Here is a 26,548-nt window from a genome sequence, read left to right as displayed (position 1 = left end):
CGCCGTAATGACATTAAATGCCCACTTAATCATGCGCATAGATTTGGGAGGAGAGCATACCACCTTTGTATCCTCCCAATTCTTTCCCCTAGTGGACTATGCCGACTGCGGTCAGACGAGCCTGCAAGTGGAAGGGCTGGGGCAGGCAAGGATGAAGATGAGAAGAAGCTTTTCTTCTCCGACCCAGTTATTACAGGCTTCTCAGAAGAGGATTCGCAGGTGTCTGAGATGTAGAGGACACACAAGAGAGAGAGCTGGCGTGGAGGAGACGGTGAGGCCTTCCCCTAACAGTGCATCAGCTGCAATGGAAGCCACTCAGTGCCATTCTGAGTTTGAAGAATCCCAAATACTGAGAAGAGAGGTGGAGCATTTTTCTTAGGAAAATACAAATCCAAGGAACCCAAACAGAACTATACCAATGGTAAATCAGCACATGCTAACAAGTAAGGGAAGCAGATGTGAATGAGCAGATTCCTGGCCAGCAACCTGTGCTAAGGACCAGTGAGCCCAACAAGATGCAAGGCAATGGAGAATCAGGACCAGGGCCCACATGCACAATGAAAGCTGAACTATTTTATTCAGGACATCAACTACAACCCAATCAGTTCAGTCGTTACCCAAGCTGAACCCCTACCCCCCATTAAGGGGCCACACTTTGCCCAACATGGAAAGCGATATCTTTAAAACACAGTAACTTCAGCTTAAGCAGTGGTACCACTCCCCTCTCCTCCTTCAGCTCTTCCCTTTTGCAATGCTTATAAAAAACAACTATTTAAATCATCTCATTTATCCCATTTACTTTGCCTGTGCATTCACTGCTTGCTTGTTTGGATGGAAGGGATTCAAGTACAGTAAGAAGAGGTATAAGGACGGTAAAAACAAGGTGCAGAATTGCTGGGGGATGGAGAAAGCCCTGCTGGACAGGTGGCCTTTTCCTCTTCCTGGTAACTCTTGCTGTCAGAACTGAGGATAGCTGCACCCCTCTCTATTGTAAGTACAGAAATGCCATGATGAACACGGTCCTCCTCCTCCTTGTTGCTATTACAGTCAACAAAGAGCTGCAGGGAAGGATCGCCCCAGTACCGGGAGATTACTGGTGGCATGGAGACAGGGAGGTGAGTGTGGCCAGACCTTTCCTAAGGCCGCACACTTCTAGTTGCCAGATCAGAGGTTTGGAGCTCATAGGATGCTCTAACCTATGCCTCGGGACTGAACCAGACCTCCCCCCCACCCCAGACGACTTGCAGCCTCGACGCTTTAAATAAAACGAAGACTTCCAAAGCTCCCTTTGAACAATTTCAGAGCTCATTTCCAATAAGCTCTGCACTCAGATGCATTTTGGCTGGAAATACTTCTGTAGAAATATTTTTAAAAGTGTTTATGTTTCAGGCTCTGACAAAGCCTGTCAACTTCTAAAGTAAATAGTCACATAAATATAACACTTTAGCAAATATATTTTTGTCATTTGTCTTAACCAAATGTGTGAGCTTCCCAAAGATGCAGTGGAACGATATAAAAAACAAGGTACCGTCCCTGACGCTTCTAAGCGCGGTTGCCGTTCTTCGCTGGCTTTATTTATTTATTTATTTGCTTACCGTGAAAAAAAGTGCTCGGTATTGCAGAAACCCCAATGCTGATAAGATGATGAGAGGTTTGCATGCTCGTTGATGGTCTCACTTTTGCTTATCCTTAGTGAATACAAGTATCTATGACTAAATATTTCCCTGAGGATACTCACGACTGAGGTATGTTTATTGCATTGAGTGAATTTATATATATAATCAGCACAATAAACATTATTAAATTGTCTGAGTAAAATCAAAGCATGAAACACACAGTCAGTGCTGAATTCTAATGATGCTGAATGCCCATGATTGCATGGGGAAAGGATCTTAACAAGCCTTGATTTGAGCTTTGGCATCCGCCTCACAAATCACACGAAATGTTCTCCCTTTAATAGTGCTGAATATTGATAAATGTCTCTGCACGGCACAACAGGGAAGTTGGTCTCTATTGGCAATCTTTACCAAAGTGTGTTTTTTCCTTCTCTACACTCAAGGGTTTACCCTGAATGATTTAATTATAATTTTCCTTGTGTAAGACAAATTAAAGAGGAGAGTAGGAGTGTCATGCCAAAGCAGATTATTTATCTCCTTAACAGATTGCCGTGCACCAAACCCCAGAGCTGCTGCTGCTGCTGCTACTTACAGAAAACTGGGCACAATGTGGGACTGGAGATGGAACATACATTTAGAGACAAAATGAATATCAGCATTAACCCGTTATTTCTAGCTGCATTAAAAACAAAACAAAACAAAACACGTTCCTGTGAAAATAAGATGCACAGGGCATTTAATAAAATGCGCCTCCCCCCCACACTTTTTCTGACCCCGCTTGCAAAAATAGGAAGGTTCAATATATCTAGCTCATCCAAGGGCACTGGACAGTGGTATTTGTTAGTATTTTTAGCTGTAGAAGAGCACCGTCATCTTGTTCTGAATATGGCATCTATATATTTTTCTATACAACCACCCAACTGCCAAGATCACGCACCCGAGCCCATCCGCTACAGGCAAGTAGACCCTTTAAATGTGCACGTTGCTGATTGCAGGACCGAAGTCTTAGTATGGTGACGTTTGAATGCGGTAAGAACAAAAAAGGGGAAGTGGAGTGAATGGGGGTCATTTTATTCTACCTATTATTATACAGCCCTATGCCATAGTTCAAATGCGCCTTGACCCAAACAGAGTTACTCTGTCATCCCCAACTGGCTTCACAAGGTACCGGTCTACACACCGAACTCCCGGAGCTCTCTCTGACTTGCAGCAATGCAAGCAGCATCAAATTCAAGGCCACAGGATCAATAACTGTACAATATACTGAATGAACTGCCCCGATAATACATGCCAGGATTATAGCAACTCCCACATAACTTACTTGCATCCTGCTCCTTCTCTGACAGCCCATGGGGGAGTAGGGAAACAGCTTTACAGCACACCCTAAAAGTTAATGTTACCTGTATACAGTTATTTATTGCTGCTGGGTGGTCTTATTATGTGGCCATGATTAACTGCTAAGGCATTTAGTGCTTTCTCTATGTGCTTTTTATTGTTGTTTAAATCTAAATAAATAACTCCAGATTGAGCCAGGCCAAAGCTGACAGCGAGGTCCACAGGGTTTTCGCTGAAGATGCTCTGCCACCAGCCCCATGGCATTTTCCCTCTGACGGACCAAGCCGCTCAGCGCTCACTAGCTCAATATAAAGAGGCAGACTATGGATATGGGTGCAATGCGCTGCTTTGTCACCAAATGCCAGGCCTGGAAGGGGCCAGCACTTATGTCCTGCACTAATTCCAGCTTCCACAAGCTCCCCAAGAATACACCCATTACACAAAGTGCTCACGTGTTCGCTCAGCCTCAGCTTGACTAGATAAGTGCTAGGAGCTCGGCTCACACAGGAGATGAAAGTTTATGTCATGCTCACCTGAAATGGAGAGACAACCCAAGCATGCAGAAGCGGCCTTGGCTTAACAAGCAATGCATGGCCAGCCGCGCTCCTGAAAGCAGTCAGGCAGTCACCTGAGCATGGGTAGGCAACTTCTTTGGCTGGAGCACCAAAAAAACCTCAGTGTCTACCCTGTAAGGTGCTAGAGTACTGACACGCCACAAAAACAAAACCGGCATTGCGGGGTGGTGGTGTACACGGCAGGAAGCACTGCATATTCATATAGTTAATAATAAAAAATGCTGCGTTTTTACAGTGAAATTCTACAAATTTTTCTAAAAATTCTAAACCTGGTGACGATAAATAAAACTTCATATACTACCCTTTGTTCTTGTGTATTCTTTTTTTGTTAAGCATGTTGCGATAAAAGAGAGGAAAAAAAGAGAAAGAGAGGAAGAAGAGAAAAAGAGAGAGAAAATAGAGCGGGGGGAAGAGGAAAAGGGAAGAGAAAGAAAAAGGAGAGGAGAGAGAGAAAAAAGGAGAGGAGAGAAACGAGACAAAGAGGTAAAGAAAGAAAAAAGAAAAAGAAAAGAGAAAAAGGAGAAGAAAAGAGGGGAGAGAGAGAAAGAAAAAAGGAGAGAAAAAAGGGAAAAGAAAGAAGAAAAAGAAAAAGAGGAGAAAGAGAAAGAAAGAAGAGAGAAAAAAAAGAAAAAGAGAAAGAGGGGGTGCCCTTTGCCGCTTACATGTCCCACACGCTGCGGGTCGGGCCCACCGGTCGAGGGCAGTGTCTGGCTGAGGGAGGCAGCGACACCCCAGCATCAGCCGCCAGGGCCAGGGTGCCTGGGGGCGCTCCGGGCCGAGCCGGTGGGAGCCTGCAGCACAGCAGCTCTGCCCTGGCCCCAGTCCCTGGAGGGAAGCTGCAAGGCCAGGGTCTGGGCAGGCCAGGGCAGCCACGGCGGCTGTTTCCGGGGTCAGGGGCTCCTGCGGCCAGGCCCTTGCTCCGGGGGAGGCTGTACCCCGCTTACACTGTGCCCGGCATGTAGCTCCGGGCTTAGCCTCGCTGGGAGCCCCTGAGCCCAGCGTCCTGCCCCAGCCAGATGGCATACCCTCACGGGCAGGGTGGCCACGGCCCATCCCCACGGAACTGTGCAGGCCGGGCCCCCCCTTGGGTGCCACAGGGCACCCCCGCCCATTGCGGTCTGAGCCCATGCAGCCATCCCTGCCTGCGTTCTCCCACCTCTGCTCCCGATGCCTGCTGCGGCGCTGGGATCCGTGGCTGCTCTGGAGCAGCAACTTAAAAAACAATTTTTTTTAAAACAATTTCCTTGCATGCCTCCTGGCACGCTGGGGAAAATGTCTCCGAGTGCCACTAACTGGCACGCATGCCGGGGGTTGCCTATCCCTGCTCTAGAGCCAACTTTGCCAAGTTCTCCAGTAGCCTTCCCCATCCTGCCAACACAAGCTGCATTTTGCTTTGATTGCCCCTCAGAGAGGTAATTCTCCTCTCAGCAGCAGCTATATTCACATGGGCAATGGTCCTCCTGAAATAGCTGGGTCAGAAATAATACAAGACCCAGGCTCTGATGCAGGACCCTGGCAGACACAGGGGTCTAAAAAAAGGAAGCAGCTTCAACTGCGCTCCAGGCCTGTGACCGGAGCTTTTGTCCTTGCCAGGGGAGATTTTGGTTACCCAGTTAGGGTGACTTTGTGGCTCTTTTGTGTCACCGGAGTGGTGCAACTACACTGCATTTTGGGGACAGGACAGACAGTGTTGGGACACAGGTGAATTTTAGACTATCGCTATAGCCGGGTCCTCACAGGGATTTTGGTGCCTTTGAAGATCTGGGCCCGAAAGCCTAGTGAAGGCACTGCGACAAGCTCCTGGTTAACTGCCTGGCATCCTGGCCAGGAGGGCAACAAGACCTGCCTGCAGCAACCCCCACAACTCTGGGCAGAAAAGCAACGGTCTAAATCTGTTTCCCTCTAAGAAGGAGCATTCTGTTCTGCTAAAATAATTCATGTACACTGAAAAAAAAGAGTTAGGTTCAGGCTGATATACAGAACTGACAACCCTATGTCCATACCAGGTCATATCCTGCCATCTTCTCCTACTCAGGAAAAATCTTTGCTGATGTCAATAAGTTTTGACTAAGCACTGAGTGAAGTATCAGGCCCATATTCTTATTTGCTAAGCGGGGTCTTCGATAAAAACCAGAACCGGCAGTCTACATTCTCTCTTCTGCAATTATTCTGCACATTTCTTCCCTCTCCTTGCTTTTAAATATACAGTCGCCCTTTTATGGCTTCTGATCTTTTCTTATTGTTCAGTTACCACCCTGAAAACACTGACGGTGGACAAATTCCCTTTCAAAAAGGAAGCGAGTGCAAGGCATCTAAACAAGAAGAGTTTTGTATGTCATATGAAATCTAGGCAGGCACCACAATGCCTGATGAGACTGCAACAAAAACCTTAAGTGCATCACTAGGCATTCTTCTGTGTATAGTGTCTGCTCTCCTTATGGATAAAGATGTAATTCAATCACTGCAGCAAATGGATGCTATGAGCCTTCAGTAAGCCAAAGAGAGGCAAAACAAAGCAAAGTCCACTGCCCTTTTATTTGAATTCCCAGCCATGCCTGTATTTTTAAATGTTGATAGTATAACGAAGAGAATTTAATAGATATTCAGGCTAAGTATTCTAATAAACTTTAACAATATACTATATATTTATCAGTTCAACAACTGGGGGATTTTTTTAAAGGTTCTCTTTCTAACCTATCATATTCTCAAACCATATGGTGATACATTTACAGCTTTTTAATGAATTATGTGAGATTTTACTAATAAAACATGCCTATCACCTCATTTGTAAAGAGTAACTGCCTTCAGACCCATATCTGTATTACAGGGAACAGACAAAATGTGTTCTAGTTCCAATAATATGTGCAACCAGTTCCTGTTTCCACTGAACAGTTAGGAGGGCCTTAATGGTTCCTTGATTAAACTGCTATTAGCATTAATGGAAATGGCATACACCTATTGAGTGAGAAGAGACCCATTCAATTGCATGGTCTTTAATTATTTTATAAACTGGAGAAACTGGGGAAAGAAGGAGCAAAATAGCACCAGAAAATATATACGCCCATCCTATTTATGAGTATAAAAAGTAAAGATACAATGCAATCACTTAATGAAACAAGCAAGTAGACTTTAAGTACCCCATTTTAAGTACCCTGTTTAGCTCCCCCCCCGCCATGGAAGCCGCATCCTAGAAAGTATACCTTTCCTAGAAAGTATAGTGACTTCATGCACATAAATGTGAGCATGTCGGAGTCCATGTATGCAAGGAATGAAAAAGTATTCCTACCACATATAACAATATCTAAATACTCACGTTCTCAAGCAAGTGCATTTTTCAACATTACCACTATGGGATGTTCTCCATATATTTAAATGTTTTAATATTAGAAAGACACGGGGTGTGATGAATACCCCACAGGATGCAGGATGTGTTCGAGGCCCTTTCCACTCTTTGGAATGCAATCTTTTTGGGTTTTGGGAACATAAAAATTCCACTCACCGACTTCCCAGAATAGGAAGTACAGAACCAGCAATTTCTGCAGAATCGAGCCTGCATTCAAATTTTAAAATGAATTTGAAGACTAGCATAGAGAACCTTGACTATAAACCTGTGAACACAGTCCAGCCTTCCCTAGTCTGCAGACACAGCTCCAATGCCTCTGCTGCTGGAGACATAAGACAGCTCGGCCACTTTCGATGAGATCCTGGGGCATTTATACACATACATTTGTCTGCTCCAAGGAGCTGGAGATTCAACACGTCGGAGCAGACTTGATATAGAGCCTGCTCTGCACGCGAGTTGATGTGCCCAGTGTTGCGTTGAATGCACGTGTATAAATGGCAAAGTGTGCATCGGCGCCGGGAAAATGGCGGTGGTGCGCTTTTGAACTAAAACACCTTTGATGCATTTCAGTTCAAAAGCGTGCTGTCACGATTTGCTTGGTGCTGACATGCGTTTTGCTGTTTATACAAATGCATGCGCTGCAGCGCTGGGCGCTTTTCAAAGTGCCTGGCAAGCATGTGTACAAATGCCCTCTGTGCGCAACAAGGAGCAGAGATGCCCCCCATCGCTAGCAGCCCAGCAGATAACCCGATAGGAGGATGCAACCAGGAGATTTTGAGATGAAAAGCTCCATTCCAAGATTTAAGAGGCCAAGAGACAGGACAAAGCAGGCTCCCTGGAAGGAAACCCGCACACCTATGCCTCCTCCTGCCATAAGACTACACCTCTCCTTGCAACATGGGGCACTCCTTCAAGCCAGTCCCTGGCAAGCACGAACCTGGTAATATTTTTCAAGAGCAGCATCACACAATATGAACCTCGGTTTGACCTTCTTTGTGTACAGTTCAGATTGAACTTAACTCTCACACTGGCCTTCCAAACAATTATCTGATGTGCCAGATATTTAGGAACATTCATATCAATACAATTAAGAGTTATATTTAACAGTTAGAAATGCAGGGGGGAGAAGTACAGTATCCTTCAAATAAAATGGAACTTGTACTAAGAAGTGTGTCAAGCGTGACCGGGGCAAGTATGAATTAGTCTGAATTTCCACAACCTGTCTGCCATGATTTAGGAAATTTTACAGGCACATAGAATGGGAAATCTCCCCCTGCAGCAATGTGGACAACTCAAGAGTGCCCTGTTTCATGGCAGCGGTGAGTACCAAAAGTATATGCGACTGTGCCACATGGTGCGATGATGGCAACAGCAGTACATTAATGAGGTAGATGACTGAGAATGGCTGGGACTGATCAATTGTTCCTCACCCCTGGCTAGAGCATTAGGGGACATCACCAATAATGCAAATGCATGTTGGGAAAGGTAAAAACATGAGCATCACAGCAGAGACCAAATTCAATATAATTTAATTGAAGTTACAGGGCATACCTTCCTGTAACAGCAATCCAATGAGCAAGGCATAACATCTGAACAAAAAGGCCCACCTACACCTTGTATAACCCAACAAAATCATAAGGGCAAAACTTGGGCTTGGATATTTTTGTCATTATCGCATCCTCTCATGCAAAGGCCGGCAATACCAGTAAGGGTGGCCAAAATTCGGTAAGGGTGGCCAAAATCTGGAAAGGGCTTCCAAGGGAGGTGGTGGTCTCCCCTACGTTGGGGGTCTTTAAGAGAAGGATGGATAGGCATCTGGCTGGGGTCATCTGACCGCAGCACACTTTCCTGCCTAGGTAGGGGATCGGACTCGATGATCTCTTGAGGTCCCTTGCGACCCTAGCATCTATGAAAACACCACGCAGTAACCAGCTCTTGCTTTCGATCAGCACATATATACGAATTCCACCAGCACCTACCTCTCCCTCTTAGGAGTGTGGACTGATAGCTGTCCATTAGTTGAGGCATGTGGGTTTATTATTAAGGAGGTCTTAGAGGGTGCCGATGAGGAGACGCATGTGGTGGAGAGGTCCAGACTGCTGTGGTTGTTGCTTGCTGTTTCCTCCGCCGTATGAGAGCTTGTCACTTCTTTCCAGAGCTGCTGCAGTTCTGTTGGAATCATGCCTGAAACAAACAAATTGGATAATTAAATCAATTAACAGCTAATTCGGCCGTCTTCAAACAGTAATTAAATCAAAGAGTCAGTAAACAAAGCCTAGTGTTAGTTTTGTGTGCCTGGTTTTTTTAAACTAAAGGCTAATACTGAAGTAACACTTCATATTTCCTGCTAAATTGTTCAGTGCCCAACACTTAGCTCCCATTAAAACAAGGTAACTTAAAAAAACAAACAAAAAAACAAAACAAAACAAAACGACAAGAAAGTGTTGAGGAAGAGGGAAAATATTCCCACCTCATGTTAATTATTATTACTAAGATTTTTGCACTGGAGGGCCCAATCCCCGAGCTCCTTCGCAGGGAGAGCTCCAAAGGAGCCTTGCCTGCAAAGCTGACTGCTGAGGAGTGGAGCCAGGGTCTCCCCTGCATCTCTTTAGAGCCATTTTATTTCAATATTATTTTAAGAAAAGGGAATAAATCCTAACTTATTTTTAAAAAGCGGGGAAGGTCTTCAAAGAAAATTATTCAACTGTGTTATTATGACAACATGAACCACAATATGACTAATTTTGTGCTTAAGTTTTAAATGATGACAAATAGCTTTGTTATTAAATACAGTTTTTATTAATCACTTTTAGACATAAATTATGAATTCATATTGTCTTCCTGAAATGCTTTTCAAATTTTAACAGTCAAATTGATTATACTATGATTATTTCATTAACACACCTATCTTTCTCATTAATTTTGGTTTCTTGTACTGCTCACTTAATTGATGGATGTGTCTACTGAAAAACTGTATAACTTTCTATACAAGTAACACTATTATTACTGTCATTTCTTAGATCAATGCTAATGAGCCATTCAAAAGTAAAATGAAAACATAAAATAAGCTTCGAACAATAAAGAAATGTTGTTCCCTAATCGTGTCAAAATGGACACCAGCTTTAGGACACTGCTCACCACGTTCAACCAGTATCCCGGGTGGGAATTCTGTACAACTCCAGGAGGCTAAATTCATCCCGTGAGCTATACCAGGGACCGATATGGCCCAATGCACCCAGCGCTCCACACCTGGATCACGTTATAAACATATCTTCGTTCAAAATGCATTTTCTAATAAGTCAAACTCCCAAATCACAGACTAGTTCAGCGTTATTTTAGAGGGCCAGGGCAGAACAGAATAACTGGAAGACAGCATTCATAAAGAATGCCTAACTATTTATCTCTCTATCTATAGATCTCTCTCTCTATTTATAGATCTAGCTATCTATATCTATATCTATCCATCTAACCCTGATGGTTTTTGGAGAGCTGTCTCTAATAACTGGACTTTCAGGCGACTCGGATCACTGTTCATTGTTTCAGTCTATTGTAATGCTGCAGCTATCCTAAGGAAATCTGCCATTTTCCAAGTCTACAGCAGCAGCTCAAACAGGCATGTATCTTACCAAACCTAAGGTATTGAAATAAAAAAAAAAAAAGGCAGTATGCATTATATTCATTTGAAACACATAATAAAAAATGCCAAGGTCTAAATTTAATTTATTTTTGTCATTTAGAATACAATGGATAGATAATCATCTCAACGTGATCAGCCAAACATCTTTACTTTGCTAAACTGTTAAAGATTTTAATTATGCTAGCTTTGGAGAGCACTGGTCTAATGAGGCGATAGACTCCAGAGAATCTAAGTGGTTAAGAACTGTGAAATGAGTCTGATAGGATTTTTTTATATTCACCGTGGATCGTTTGCATATCAAAGAGGAGTAAATTATTGCACGACAGACCAATAACCTTCCCCGCCTTTCTGAGAGTAGCATTAACAAAAACAGTTGGTCTCTGGTAACGGTTCACTACAAAAAATGCTAAAATGTTTAAGTATCTGCAATTAATATATATTAGAAAAGAAGCTTCAATTTATACATTAAGTGATCAGATATTCTTGGGACACATCTATTGCTTTAAGTCAAGTCATTTTTCTTTCATAAAAACCAAATGCCAATTATATTTTGATGGATTTTGTCCCAAATGAGCATTTAGTTATTAGACATATTCAATTATTACGTGTCCCCTGAAATTAAACCTCTGAGGCAAATTAAACAAAGAGAAAGGTCAGTACACAAGCCTGTGTCCTGTTTTGCTGCATCTAGGCTATTATTTTCAAACACCTTGCAAAGTGACAGTGTGGGATGTATTTTTAGCTAACACGCTTGACAGGACTGTCTGCACACTAACAATTACCTGTGAATACGGCTGACCCTTCCACCACTGTTTACTCAATTGAAACAATAGTGAATAGACTTGTCTGTTGATGATAACATATTGATATGAGACCATACGAGTCGACACCTATTTTTATTTTTGAGAATAAGCAAATAGGAAAAGAATAACACTTCTTTTTTTTCTCTCCCTCTTCTTTTTGCCACCATCAAGTATCTGTATTTCTAGCCAAGTAGCTTCTCAATTGGAGAAGCATTAATAATACCACCCCTCCTTCCTCCAGAAATCATTTTTGGATTTTCTAATGCTTTGTTTGAAGACAAAGCTTTTAAGTGTTGCAGTAATAATAATAATAATAAAAAAAAAAATCCTAAAAGTCAGCAGATTTGTTCTACATTTAACATATAAGCGTAACTCACATTAGCATTAATGAGCAATGCACCCGTATATGGAAAGGTGAATATAACAGTCAATCTGGAAATAAAAGGCCGAAAATCCTATGTAAAATAAAATAAGCTAAGCAATAAGAGCAGGGCTTATAGGTCAAATGGAACTGGGTACAAGAAGATTAAATTATGATGTCATTCTCGCACAAGTGACATCAGCTCCTCCAAAATGATCAAACTGCAGATATCATTTGATTAGAAAGTAAGAGTTAGATCTTTAAGGATTATTCCAAAGGTGATTCCTAACTGAACTGTCAAATGAAGAGCTGTAAAGTATGCTCACTGCTCATCAACCAAAATGGTTAAATAAAGCAATCCTAAATATATTCCAAAGTGAAGGAATAAATAATAAAACCAAGTCAAATCAATCCCCTAACACTCGCAATAAAAACGCTGCAATTTACTATTACATGATTTCATCTTGATAACCAATCTCTAAAACTGCACCTGCAATTATCACAACTGTTTGTGCCTGCAACTTTGCACATGCAAATACCAGGATTTAGACCAGTAATTGCCTCGTTTGTGGCCCTAATTGGGCAACTAGGTGCCTCAGTCCTATTAGTGCTCAGCAGTATGATTTGCAGGTTTCATTTTGCAGACTGGTTTTGAAGTCACAGCTCTCATGGTGCAGAATACTGTCAAAATGGGGTTTATTCGAAAATTGCTGCTGTGCATGTAGAGTGGAAGAGAGGCATCTAAGGACAACCCCACCCCCCAAAGATTATGCAAAGATAAAATTAGAGATGTGCTATCTTAGATGACAACAGGTCAGCATCGAGGCAAAAAACGTTTTAAACAAGTTCTACAGCCCAAACCAAAATCACACAAACAGGCACTGTCCGGGGATACTACAACTACTCTGGTACCTATGACACAACTAGCTAGGCTAGCAAAGACTTTAAGCGGGGGGGGTGTCATTCATTTAACTGACTACAGGTCTACCTTCACTGGAGCTTTTTATATCTTTTCCAGTGTCGGTGATGCCAAACAGAAAATGGTATAAATATATATACTTTTTTTTTTTTTTTTCAAATCAAAGCGTTCATTACCAATTATTTTAAATCACAGCCCTGGCTCTTCACTGCATTTTTCAGGACAACTAGTCCCCTTCATTATGAAAGAAAATGTAGGCACAGGTTTAAAAAATGTATGTTGCGGGGACAGTTGACAGATTACTGTTCACGGAACTCAATTTCACAACCCCAGGTATCACCGGCTCAAAGACAAACAGAGTTGCTCAACCTCTTTTTGTCCTTGTACCTCCATACCCAGGTGACCATGTTCAAGCAAGCAGAAAGTTGATTTAAACCTCATAATGACATCAGTTTTAAGCCATCATCTCGCTGATAAAAAAAAATTGTGTTGTATTCCAACCTGCCTGAATTCTCGAGTCACTTTTTTTTTTCCCCCCATCGAGTCCCAGTTTCACAAGGGATGATGACACGACTCTCGGTTCATTTCTCTCCTAGACCCAGACCTCCAAAACCCCCCTGTTTATGTTTATGTGATCTCTGACATGCAGATAGGCACCTTCGATTTTAAATATGCTCCTTCCTACCGTTGTAGGGACTAATAGTTATACTACCCTGCTAACCATATCAATCAATGCCATGACTGCTGAATTACCTACTGGTGTCTCTGATGTGTTACTGCACAGATTACACTTCATGCATCACCACATTCATTTCTTTCACATTACACATGAGCGTGTCTTGTCACTGCCCAATTGCCCTCTTTTGGACAGCTTAACTGATGTACTATACAATGAACCTTACTGTGCAAACTTAATAGTATAGGAGCTGTGGGAAAAATTAGGAAGGTTGAAGCTGGAGTCCAGCGGGTGCACAGGAACAGCTTGTGATGTTTCCAGCAATAAATCTGAAGGTGTAATTAATGCATGTTAAAACATTTTGCAAGTCCAAACGGCATTACCCTACGTGCTGCCTTCTTTGGATTCGTTTCAGGCTTTTCCTCCAAGTTGTTAAGTAAATAGCACAGGCCTGATCCTGCTGCTCTCACGCAGACAAAACCTCCACTGAAACAGACTGGCAGATGACACACGTGACATCTCTAGCATCAGGCCCCCTGACATTTAGGCAATACAAGCTCACGGGGGACATGCAGAATCAAACCTCTCCTAAATGAAGTCGGGAAAGGCGTTAAAGGAACGGTGGGGCCTAACTGGAGATCCCAGCATGCAAAGATGTCTCCCCTTTATCTGCAGAGAACGTGAACTTGCTGGTCATACCACCTTTCTTTTTGCAGAGATGCTCAGGAAAGCAGTGCAAAGGAAGAGGAGCAATTCCCCCCCCCCCCGTTTAAGTGAACAGAACTGAATACAAATTTACTATGGGGTTTAGCAAGTAATAGGAGCCTTAAGGCTATTAACAGCTTTGAAGGAGCCAAATCATTCATTGTTGAGATGGCTATTTATATTTGGCATACATAAGGGGTGGGGAATGGGGAGGGTGGCATAATATTTTAAAGACCTGCTTCTTCTCAAGCCACGCCAGCTTCCAACAATCTGCCTCCTTTGACAGAGCAGCTGGGGCTGAAGCTTGCCCCCTGCAATGTCCAAAGGCCTGCAGATACACCCAGTTAAGCAGAGGGAGAGGACTGATATGCAGATGTTAACCCGTGTTTGGTATTGCAACGAAAAAGGAAGCTGTGTGAGCACGTCACCTTTTTTCCCTACAGCCCCCAAATGCATCGGCATCTTTAACAACCTCAGACTCTCAGAAGTTCACAGATTGTAAGGCTGGAAGGGACCTTGGAAGATCGTCGGGTCCAGCCCCCTGTGCTAGGCAGGAAAAGACAACTGGGGGTCAGGTGACCCCAAAGTGTGACTATGGAAGATACACCAAGCCTCACTGCCAGCTACACCAGTTCAACGCCACTTGCTCCAGTGGAGTTGATCCCGATTTTGTTCAGTGAGCGGGGACCAGAGCCATGCAGGTTTATACCAGGCAAGGACGTGGTCCATCGCATGTTCTCTGCTTTTCCATTTTGCCCATTTCTACGATGTGTTGACCTGAGTTCTTCAGGTCTCCTCCTCTGCCCGGGACGTAGTGCCGAACCTACAAAACTCTTCTCCTGCTCCCGCCAGCCAGGACCAATGTGCCGGACATCTTGCTTGGGAGCCATTTATGAAAGATTTCCAAACCCAGATCTGTTGTTTCGAGTCATTCAACGTCTTGGGCAAACTCGACCTGATCTCTAACCCGTTTGTTTCTCTCCACCTAGAGCAATCCCATCTTCATGGCTATGCCTCCCAAGGAATATCTACCCTTTTGTAATGACCAACCGACCTGTTTCCTTACTCGTTACTTTAGGGGCCTATGAGATCTCTCTTTTCTTCAGTGATAATGTTATGCATATGCGTTATCCTCCCTACAAGGTTCAACACATACCTTGTGCGAGAGGCTGCAAAGGCAGGGTAGGCTGGCCGGGCTGAATTGTCAGCAAACCTTGGCGCTGCAAAGACAGGAGGTGCTGCTGTTGCAGTTGCTGCATCTGTAAGAGCTGCTGCTGAAAGGCCAGCTGCTGTGTAGCCACCTGCTGCTGCTGGGGCTGGAAGAAACAACAGAAAATTGCAGAGATGTCACTTCAGAGCAATGCATTTATAGCTGATTCAAAGCCCTTCCACTCCCCATGTCAAAACACCTCAACTTATTATCTTCAGCCCTAAGTCCTGCCTGCTTGCCATTATAGATCCCAAGACACACTTCTGGGAGTGATACGAACCGCAGGGTTGTGGTCAAATCCTCTCTCAGGCAATAGCATTCGTCCTACTCAAACCCTCCCTCCCATTTCCAATGAAGTATTGACTCGTGGCCTAAGCTGTTGTGCTGCCCTGCTCTGTACTGTTGCATTGCTACCCCAGAAGTGGCCGCACATTGGTTCTGCCTGCGGTCTGTGCAGCACAGGGTGGGTGATCCTTCCAAACGAAAAGTTCACAAATAAGTGTGAAATCGCATTGCAAGGCGACATCGTGCTGAGGTGGAACGAGAAATAATCCCACGCCATGCTCCATATACTTATGCAAGGCTTGTCTCAACTATTAAGGCAACCGATCTGGTTAATTTACTGCGTTTTCTAGACTGACTCTCTCTTATTCAGTAGCAATACTTTGTCTAGGTTTTGAGTTCCTCTTTAAGACTGTTATTTCAGAGCTTTGAAATGTTTAATTATTCTCACTCTAAAGACGACGGAGTTGCTGTACTCCACTGGGATTCGAACCCTGGACCTTGGAGGTGTAAAAGAACATGTTGCTTTTCTCACTGTTGCACCCGGAGAAGCTTTTAACTACTCTGTTTATCACTTCTGACATAAATAAATGAGAAAAAATCAGACCTTTGAAGAAGAAAAACTTCATCTAATATTGTTAATTAGCCATGACAAACGATGAAATAACATTGTAAATCTTTCATAGAAACAGCCACTAGATTTTAATTACACACATTCATAATTTAGCAAACAACATCTTACTTGAATGTGAGTGTTTAATATGTACAGTACTCCAGGCTTCAGAGTCCTTAATTTTGCTTCAGTTAAGGAAGCCTCTAGGTTTTGCTTCCATGCTCATCTCGTGTTTTATTTGCTTTGTTCTTTAATGCCCATGAAAGGCTTTGCATTTTGATAAATATCTTTTTATTTATTGTACAATGACAGGAGGAAAACTTTTGTTGTGTAAAACATCAATACTTCATGCCAGTGTTTAGCAGTTCCTTGTGCTAGCCAAAAAAAATTAATGTAGATTTCCTTAGTAATTATCTGAGTGATAGAAAGATAATACAGTGCAGTGGTACAATAAATAGAAGGAAATTATCTAATATCCCTAATCTGCTAGGAATCATATCAAGGTGGAGGTCTTATCCACATTACGGCTAACAATTGTGGAAAGAAAATTAACTCTTACAAAACTGCAGACACACGCACACACCCTTCCAGATAAATCATGGTCCAATCACAAGGTCTCTTTGTTTCAACTCCTTCCAAAGACTTCACAAATCCTGGGCCGACTCCATGACTAATGTCAAATGGTAAAATCCCTTCCAGTGCCTGGAGGCACACTGATTTACCCCAGCTCAAGATCCAGCCCCAACCTTTTACAAAGTCTCTAAAAAAAATAAATAAAATAAAATAAAAACCCAACTGCAAGCAATTATTGGTTCTGCCCATTCATGTCTTGAGCGCTCAGCTCAGCTCGGATCACGGGAGAGGCAGAAGTGCAACGAGGAGAGAACAGACCCCGTCATGGTCAACTTGACACAATCTCAATTCTCAGTCTATTGAGAAATAGACTTAAAATTTTCAGTCTATTGGGGAAAGTTAAGCGTCATGGAAATTATTTTTCTTATAATTCCCAAATAGTTTATTTTACAGCAAACAAAAAAACCCCAACCAACACCAAAAAAATCCTCCCTCCCACCCCATTATTCTCCCATTAGCAACCAACCTCCAATCAGAGTCCTGAGAGCTAACTTTGCTCCACTCTGAGAAACAAGCTACAGGACAGAGTAATATTATTTAAGCAAATAATATAAAAATGTAAATAAACTGAAAACCAGAGAGCTCTTTTTTAAACAGTCTGCTCCAAATAATCCAGTTGTTTTTGCTAGTTGCAAAGAGATGAATCGAATGCCGGGTGAGTGATGCTCAGATTTAAAAAAAAAAAAAAATCGTCTCCCCAGATATTAACATCCATCAGCCAAAAATCACTAATGGGATCCCATAAATACCACTGAGAGTTAAAACACCCCTCTCTACCGTGGGCATATTGCTCCCTTCCCATCTCCCTGTAAATTAACATTATAAACCACTTTCTTTAGCTAGGTTGAATGATGCCAGCTTGGTTGTCTTCTGGGCTATCTTGAAGGAAGGCTCCTAAAAGCTCTCTTGCTTTTAAAAAGCCAGGATATAAAAGTATACAAGGCCCATTGTCCAAGAAAGAATTTAAAAAGCAACACACGTTGCCAAACTGTGCTCCCCACCCAGTTACCAAACACAGGATACAAGTCAGTTTGTTTACTTCTCACAATTGAATGCATACAAAAAAGGTCTCCGCGCAGTCCTGTTGTCAGGTCACCAGTCAGTGTTAAAATGCTGAAATATCCTGATAAAGCTTGCATTTTTGATCCCCTCCCTAAAGCTTCTGTCAAAGGTCTGTTTTCCTTTCTTAGGTTACTCCCTACTGCCTAACACAAAGTGTCATAACTGCTGGAGGACAAACGGCCTTTTTTAAAACAAATTACTTAGCCCAACTTGAATGCCTGAAACGAGAGTCTGCTTCTACCTCCATGTAAAATTAATTCTGTTCTCCTTTAATGAAAGACAGTGCTCTCCAATGCCAGGGAGTCGGTTTTGTGGACACAACGGGCTAGATATAGTTTGTTTTTTTAAAAGCATAGTGTGCAGCGAGGTTTAGACGTGGCTCTCACAATCCCTGATGGAAACAGTGCGCCAAACTTAACTCCACACCACGCTGTAAATGCCTCTCGGTATAATTTAAAAGAAATTGATAGTAAAAGCACTGTATATTGTCCCAGTTATAGGTCAAATCCCTCTCACTAGCAGGATTAGGGGGTTTTTTTGTTTTTTTGTTTTTAAACCGATGGTACAATATTACGAGCTGCTAATGACTGGAGGGACGCAGTAAATTAATACACTTGTTCCATCTGTCAATGTCCAAGTTCAAACCTTGTTAAAATCGCAACCACTAGTCCACACCACAAAATTACTACCATGTGACTCTATTGTCACTTTTAGCACAAAAAAAGACCACCAACTGCATGCTAATTTAGCAAGAATACCCTCTTTAACTCAGGAAAACGGGACTGAAAAACCTGTAGGATGACATGCATTGTTGAAACAGGCCTCTGCTTAAACCATCTGCAAAAAAAAAAAAAAAAAAAAACGAGTAGCAAAAGCAAAAGAGATTTGGACCCTTGTTCTCTTTCATCTCGCACGTTTTAATATTCCTCTTAAAACAGGAAGGAGTCTTTTCTTATTGTAACTTTGGATGGTGTAATATCAGAAGTGTGACCATAGTAAATCAGTGTGTTAGATATTGAAATGCCATCACATTGTCTAACTTCCCTTCTTGCCTTTTTAACACAAAGTATTTTTTTTTCTTTAAACTCCAAGCCATCATCTTTGTGTCTGAGATGCTCTCCTGTCTGACAACAGCAATTTAGAAGAGTTAACTTTTATCGTTCATTCTGCTGTGTAACTTTCCCCTTCAAATTTCTTTATCTGCCCTCTGAGCTCATCTGAACTTTCATGTTCTCCCAGCATGCAGGCTTGCATTCAAAACTATGTCTAATAGACCAAATAAGAGGTTAATAAGAAGTGGCAACAGAAAGAAAAAATACAATCCCTGGTAACTGATAAGAATGACAGTGGCAGCCCTTTATTGTTTGTCTTCAAATATAGAGTTAAAGATCTTTAAAAAACTAAATTTTGACGCCTTTGAAAAGAAGGAAGCACAAAATAACAACAGGGGGTTATTGCCTGCCAGCCACAGGGGAGAAGCTCCATAATTCTTATTCTCCCTTTTGAAGGCTGTTAGAAATCTGATTCAAAAAAGCAACAGCAGAAGGAGAAAGCCTCTTGAGGCTATAGCCATTTCCTGTGATCATGCATAATGCGCTTCAAAAGTGGGTTTTTACCAATTCTGTTGATCAATTGCACCTCCTTCATATTCCCTCTTTTTTCTGCTGTGTTTACATCTGATGTGACTCAATGACAAGCACTGTCTGAGACTGTGAAACAGACCTGTCATGTTGATTTATGGGCGCATCAAACCACGACTTGTCCAAACTGAAGCTCGCAGTTCATTAATTAGAGAGTTGTGACTTTGAAGTCAGCTTTCAGACTGTGGTTTTTAACATTTGGCTTAATTTATATGCTCTTGAATGTGGATCTCTAAGGAAAAAACTGAAATTCCCTTCTTGTCTTTGAACTTCTTTTGACCGCACAATAATCATTTCTTTGTCCAGAGTGATGCCTGCATCCCAGAGTCATTAACGCGCATTGAACTGCCACTGATGAGTAAGCCCTGCTGAATTAGAAAAACAGCCAGCAAAACAAAGCTGAGAGCATTCTGCACAGTGATATCTCACAATTACATGCCTTCCCTCCCTGTGCCATTTCCATTTTAATTACTGTTAGTCCTTTAGATTTACATTTTAGACACTTTTTAATCTGTTCCCTTTTTATTATAGTGGCGCCCGTTAGCGTACTATAGTTAAGGTTGTGTCAGCGTTTCCATTATAAACCCCTATTTTCAGGGGTTTATAACTCAGCTGGAAAAATTCACTCTGGGTTGAAGCTTGGCATAGGTGGTACCAGCTACCAAACTGGGGAGGGGAGGGTGGAAATTTGGTCAGACCGCCCCCTTTTTTTTTTTTTTAAATGTGTACTTAGCGCAGCATGACGGTCTCACCAGCACAGCGAGCGAAGGACATCATGCAGCAGCCTATGCTAAACAGCAGCATACTACTGATGCCACAGACTGATGCTAAAAAAGTCCCCGGCCTGGGATTTATGTTGCTTCGTGACCCTTCAGGGAGGAATTGGGAGTGGAAAAAAAATAATTTGAAAAAAAAAAAAATCAATCTACAGGAAACTGAACTTAAATGTGCAATAGCCAAGGCTCGGACAGGTGCTTAGAAGAGCATGTGTGTCCCAGGTTCAGACAGACGCCTTGGCGCTTGCGTCTCCTATCCCGCTGAAGTATCCCAGGGACAAAAGAGCGACGTCTCCTGTTACTGTGCTGCGGTATCAAGGCACAATGCGGGGAGTGGATGGAGGATGACCTTTCAGCCCTATCTTTGCATCTCAGATTTTGCTGGGCTCTGTCACAACAACACTGTTGTACATAACTACCAAGACAAATGTGTAACCTGAGCTTCTGCCTTGATCCAGCAAACCTTCACTCGCGTTGTCTTGAAGTACTTCCCTACTTCGACTTCGCAGTGTCTTGACGAGTAGATTTTTTTTCCCCCTACCCCAAGTAAAACAACTAACTTCTAACAACACTCTCCCAAGATACCAGTCCAGACACTTGTGCCAATAGTCACACCAAAGAGCAAGGCATGTTCCTGGGCTATAAAATATGTGGCAGCCAGCAAATGGAAAGCACAGGAAAATAAAGGAGAAAACAGGACAATAACTCTAGCCCTGAAAGCTGAGACCTGATAGAGTCAGCTCAGTTGTGCAATCATTTATAAGACGAATGACAGTTTAATAGCCACTAGACAGTCCTCTGGGATCTGTGGTTTGAAAGTAAAATGGGTATTGTCTGTACCTCTTTCGGCTGTTTTCCAGCATGTTGTTGTTGTAAAAGTTGAAGCTGCAACTGTTCCTGTTGTTTCTTATAAAACTCTTGAAGCTGCTGCTACAAAGAAAAGGAAAGACGGTGAGTAACAAAGTGGAGAGCCAATTCAGTGTCCCTCTTGGTGTAATACACAAACTGTGATTTGAAAAATAGCATCCTTTTATCTGTAATGGTCTGACCTTTAGTTTGAAACTCGACAATAAATTCAGTGCACACTGACTATTCTTGGCATTATCGTTTGAAAAGTAATCTCCAAAATGAACTGATGAAAAACATACCATTTTCTACACAAACTAATTAAAATAAGGCAAGGAATGACCTTTGATTGTAACAACAAAGCCAAAATGCCCTTGCTGAGAGAGCCTGGTAAATCTCTGTTGTGAAACATATACATGCTTTCTAAATGATAGGGTTTGACTGCACTAAGTGTTGTTCAATGCATGCATAGACATCATGGATAATACCCCTCCTTCTCCCGACTCCCCAGATGGATGCGGTTGAGACATCCACTCAGCTGAATGAGTGAGTGAGTGAGAGTGACAGTGAGGAGAGAGTACACAAGGTCAGCTTGTAGTGGACTTTAATGTCATCATGGAATTAATGAATTAATGTTGTGCGGCACATTAAGATAAGTAAACTTCCAAATCATACTTCATTTCGTGAAACTTTTCAGCTGAAATGGGACGAACAAACGCAGTGCCCGGGAAGACGGATGCACCAAAGTACACGTCTCGTCGAAATTCAAAGGTTTAAGGCTTGCAAATATGCCAAGGGCTCTGTGTTTCTGTCATCACCATTTTAATGGCCCCTATAGTTCCATATAGCCTTAACAAGTTTAAATGAAAAAAAAATATATATATATATATATGTTGCTACTATCACATTTATTCCAGTTAATCATGGCACATCAATACCTTCTGGAGGAGGAAGGCGAAGGCAACGGGGGCATTTGTAAAAGCCCCGACACTTAATTCACACACCTTTAAGTGATAATTCAACTACCTGGGAAAGGCTGCTAGTGTTCAAAACAAGAGAGGCACCAGCTCACCTCACCTAGGAGATATGGGCACCAGTATTTAGGCAGCTTTGAGTGCAGGCATAGTTAAGGGACATCAGCCCTCTGCTACCCACGATAGCCGTCTCGACAGCTGTTCAAGAAACAATTACCTGTTGAAGCATGAGTGCCTGCTGCTGCTGGAGCAGGACCTGGAGTTGCTGGGGAGTTAGCACTTGTTGCTGGAGGATCTGCTGCATTTGTTGGGGAGTGATCACTTGAGGTGTCATCATAGCCACTGACACTGGAACCTGAAGCATTAAACAGACCACAGAGAGGAAGTCAGAGCACTTTTCTATACTCTAGTCTGCTTTCTAATAGCAAGCATCAGAATTATCTACCCCCCTTTTTTAATGCCTGCCCAGCTGCTTCAGTTAAAACACCATCTCATCTTCTGTTGCGTTGCATAAATCTGAGCCTTTGTTTTGCCCTGAAGTAACGGGAGGTGCGAGAGCCTTTAGAGCCCACCAGAATAAAACAGAAAAGCACTGATCCTGTTTTGTTCCTCCAAAACACTACTGCAAGGAGAATGATTTCAAACAAAACTAAATACAGTAACAACTCTTCAGAGTCATTTATTTTCACACGACAGAGTCCAGCCAAACACTCTCCACCTAAAAAAAACCCCAAGCAGGTCTCCCATCTCCTTTGAAGCCGGCGATTTTAAGAAAACGAAGCAAAGCTCAGCGATATGAATAACGGCACCTGTGTTTCTACACAATTTTAGCAGAAAGATCCTACTACAATGTCTTTACCATTCCATATTCACCCAGCATACAGATGTCTTCAATTCTTTCGTATTATGTGAGATACCATTAAAAGCCGCTTTCCATGACATTTCAGTGACAAACAGCTACAGTGATGAACTTGATAGCATTTCATATTTGCAACTGTTAACACGTTTCTGCACGGGCATCTTTGCAAGGAACCTGTACACTGTATCTGAAAGGATGATGTCTTGTTCAGATAAAACACTGACATTAAAATGACAGGCTGTCTTGGCCAAGGTTACACAAATTGTATTCAAGCGGATACCTAATGACAATGCTATGAATTCTGCAAGCTTTCTAGAATGTAATTTAGCTATTCAAAATAATCACTGCACTTGTGTTTAATTTGCAGACTACATGAGAACCATTTTGTCAGTCCCAGTAACGCAAGAAGACTATTTCACTAGAAACCCCCCTCCCTGAAAAAGGAAAAGAAAAGAGAAAAGGGGGGAAAAAACAATAGGGAGAAGACAAAACTCATATGACTTTTAACGGTAATATTTAAGCACCGTACTTTTCTATAGTTTCAAATCAAATATGTGACAGCACAGAACTAAAAGCAGTAAAGGATATACTTTGTTAAAAAGGATCTCCTGTCATCTCATGTATTACAATAAAAGGTAATAACATGTTTTGCACTTTTTCTATGCACCACTTTTTAAAAATCAGCAGACAATAGCTGATCAGAAGATAAAAGAGTTTAAAAAAAATCTTTCAGGGTAGTAGTAAGCAAGGGAGAAATGCAGTATTAATTTTATGTAACATAATGTCTTAATATGCAGTTTATCTTGACTTTTTCACATGATTTGTCCTGTCATTTGCATAGCGAGCTCTCATTCCTAATTTCACAGTCATTATGCACTGATGTCCTGATTTCTCAGCATCACTAATTTTGATGAACTAAAAATGGTTCCTGAAGGTCAGATGCATGTACAGTGCACGTCCTCCAGTGTTGTTGTGTACATGTTGTGTGCAAGGGCCAGAAACCGCTCTCAAGATGCGGGTTGGAAAGAGTCACACAAACGGTTACGCGCTCTTGACATCGCATTAGCATAACACTGGAAGGTCACCCAGGAGTTCCCCGGATGGCCCCGTGTTCCCGAATGTAGGTTACGGCACACAGCTGGACGATACGCCATCATTGACATCGGACTTTTCTGCGTGATCCTTATGGAAATAAAGCTTTATTGACAGGGCCAAATCCAGGCTCCCCTGAAGTCAGCAAAAACGCTCCGCTGATTAGGGAGGGACTGGGATTAAGTTGTCTGCATTTCCATAGGAAACACCCCGGCCAGTCCTTGCACACACAACTGCCAGGGTCAGGTGGTACAAAACAGAGACACCAGCCGGCCCGACTAGGAAGGCACCTAACACTTAACCACCACCGGGTTTTAACGTTGAAACTCCCCGTCCCCGAGTAGAAAATCCCTAAACCGATAAAGGAGTCGCCATCCAGGCCCGAGCATGACTCACCTGCACCATCCCACCCCAAAAGCACTTTTTCTTTACCCTGAGGTTTGGGCTACCTTTTGCTCGAGCTGGATTGAGCAAACAGAAAAGGAAGCATGTTTAAGTAGGTTTTCTGTGCCATTCTTGGAAGACAGACAACACAAACACTCATCAGTCAGATTTATGACGGCAACCAGGGATACAGACAGGAATAGGTGGGGTTCTGCAAACCCTACACATCGGTGATTAATAGTATGGGCCACATTCTGCCCTTGGCTCTACGGGAACGACTCCCATTCACTTCTGCCGCAGCATGGCCAGGATTTGGCCCTACGCTGCAAAAGCAACTGTGAAGTTTTGATACCCACCGCATACTCTGCTAAAGCAGGAGTATTTTACTGATAAGGAAAAACAGCTATGTGGCATGCTTAAGAGAGGAGGAGTGTGCGGATAAGCTCAACTTAGTTTTACCATCTGAAACCACATTTTCACACCAGTTAGCTCTGAGCCTCTGCCGACGGCTCGGCCTCTAATTTATCAATGCAATAAAAGTTAGATTTACCCCAAGTTTCTGCTCCAGCATATCATGAAAATAAATTATGGAAACCTTTCACAAACATATTCAAATGGAGCAGAAACTATTGTGTCAAAAAAAAAAAAAAATACAGAGCCCTGTTTAAGGACTTTAAATAGTTAAGAATTATGGCCTATATATCCACTCCCTTAACTCCCAACGTCCAACTTTTTCATGTACCTAGTCCCTAGTAATACTAGGAATCAAAGGGCATGCAGCACCAGCAATAGGCTATTATAGCCCACACTTTATTACCCATTACTACCGAGGTCATTAGCGGTAAGAGTGATTGTACCGGTCTTAACCTATTGATCATTGTAACTACTATCATTTAATCCCGTGTTGAATGTCTGGAAAGCTGCTAAAGGCACACAAGAGAGACTGCTTTAGCATTGAGAAATATAGCCAAAGCTTGGAAATTACACTTTGATTCATAAAATCCAGCCAGTGGTTTAAATCAATAGTATTTAAAACAGTCATGTAAGTTCTTAACTACAGCTCTCTAATATTTATGGGTCCCTTTTTGAGTGTATTCAGTCAAAACTAAACTTTATTTTAGATACCGCACAATATAAAGCACATTACTTTAGATCAAAATGTTTATCTCTGATATCGTGTCTGATCACACATGAAACCTAAAGTGGGGGCTATAAATTAATTTCAGATTTCTCTCCCTCTCCGGAAGGTCCATGCGCATGTGTCGCCAGCAAAACAAAGAAATACGTTACAAACCAACTTTGAAAATGGCTTAACCGCTTAAGTGCATGGAAATGTGTGTGTGTGTTTTATGAGTTAACAATGAATCACAGAAGGCAGTTTATGAAGAACTAAAATAATTCTGTTTTTACTGCCTTCAGGGAGTTGGAGTTCAAATTAAACTCCTGGCAGATCCATTTAAAGAATGCGAACTTACCAAGCGGAACAGAAGTCGCCCTTTATTTAGGTGTTTATTGCTAATTTTCAGAAGGAACTGTTGCTGCTGCTGTTATTGTGATGATTGTTTAATAAACTGTGCGCTGCAATGCTGACTGATAACAATAGGGTGGGGCAGATACCCAGCTGCCTGCAGACCTGGCACTAAAGGTAAAAATACAGCTGCACTTTGGCTGTCGGGACTCTGCTAGTATAGACCTGCTGACATCTTAATACCATCAACGGCAAAAAATGTCTTTAATACTAACAATTGTTTTCAGACGCGCACAGTTTCTCTCCGGGTGCTGTTTGCTCTTTCTCGGGCTTCCAACACATTCGCCCTCCCTCCTTGCTCATCTCTCCAGCCCTGAAAACACCCTCTATTATGGAAATGCTTACCAAGGAAAACTTAAAGCAGCCTAAATTAAGTTCCTCCCTAAATCCAACAATGGAGTTACACCAGTGGCACATATGTCACGGTTTTATCTAACTTGGGCAAGGGTCAAGGGAATGAAAATAATTATGATTTATCTCATCCTCTATAGTTTTCCACTTGCACTTGTGTTAGATACTTAAAGACTAACCAAATTATTTCAGCTTGTTAACATCTGCACAAAAGAAACAAAGACAATGCCTTTTTTTTTTTTAACATGTTATGCTCCTGCTACTGAAGATGGTTAAATTACTGCTAGCTAATAAATACTACATACATATTTCAGATCATTTCTTTAAA

General features: G+C 42.2%; 1 protein-coding gene across 17 annotated transcripts in view; it reads right to left on the bottom strand.

Moving 5' to 3' along the window:
• Nucleotides 1-26,548, bottom strand: part of FOXP1 (forkhead box P1) — a 442,295-nt gene that overhangs the window by 64,185 nt on the left and 351,562 nt on the right. For 16 of the 17 annotated variants that reach the window (XM_090021540.1, XM_090021542.1, XM_090021541.1 and 13 more), the window contains 4 exons: nt 22,224-22,361; nt 21,027-21,116; nt 15,127-15,286; nt 8,849-9,053 (listed from right to left, as the gene is read on the bottom strand). In XM_090021540.1, coding sequence (XP_089877666.1) covers nt 8,849-9,053; nt 15,127-15,286; nt 21,027-21,116; nt 22,224-22,361 — 593 coding nt within the window. The remainder of the gene's footprint in view (nt 1-8,848; nt 9,054-15,126; nt 15,287-21,026; nt 21,117-22,223; nt 22,362-26,548) is intronic. The other variant, XM_090021548.1, reaches the window with a different exon arrangement.

This window comes from Crocodylus siamensis, chromosome 11 (assembly GCF_052110815.1).
Source record: "Crocodylus siamensis isolate JL-2025a chromosome 11, ASM5211081v1, whole genome shotgun sequence".
Lineage (NCBI taxonomy): Eukaryota > Metazoa > Chordata > Crocodylia > Crocodylidae > Crocodylus > Crocodylus siamensis.
The sequence above is the reverse complement of the archived record's forward strand: the minus strand, read 5'-3'. Positions and strand labels throughout refer to the sequence as shown.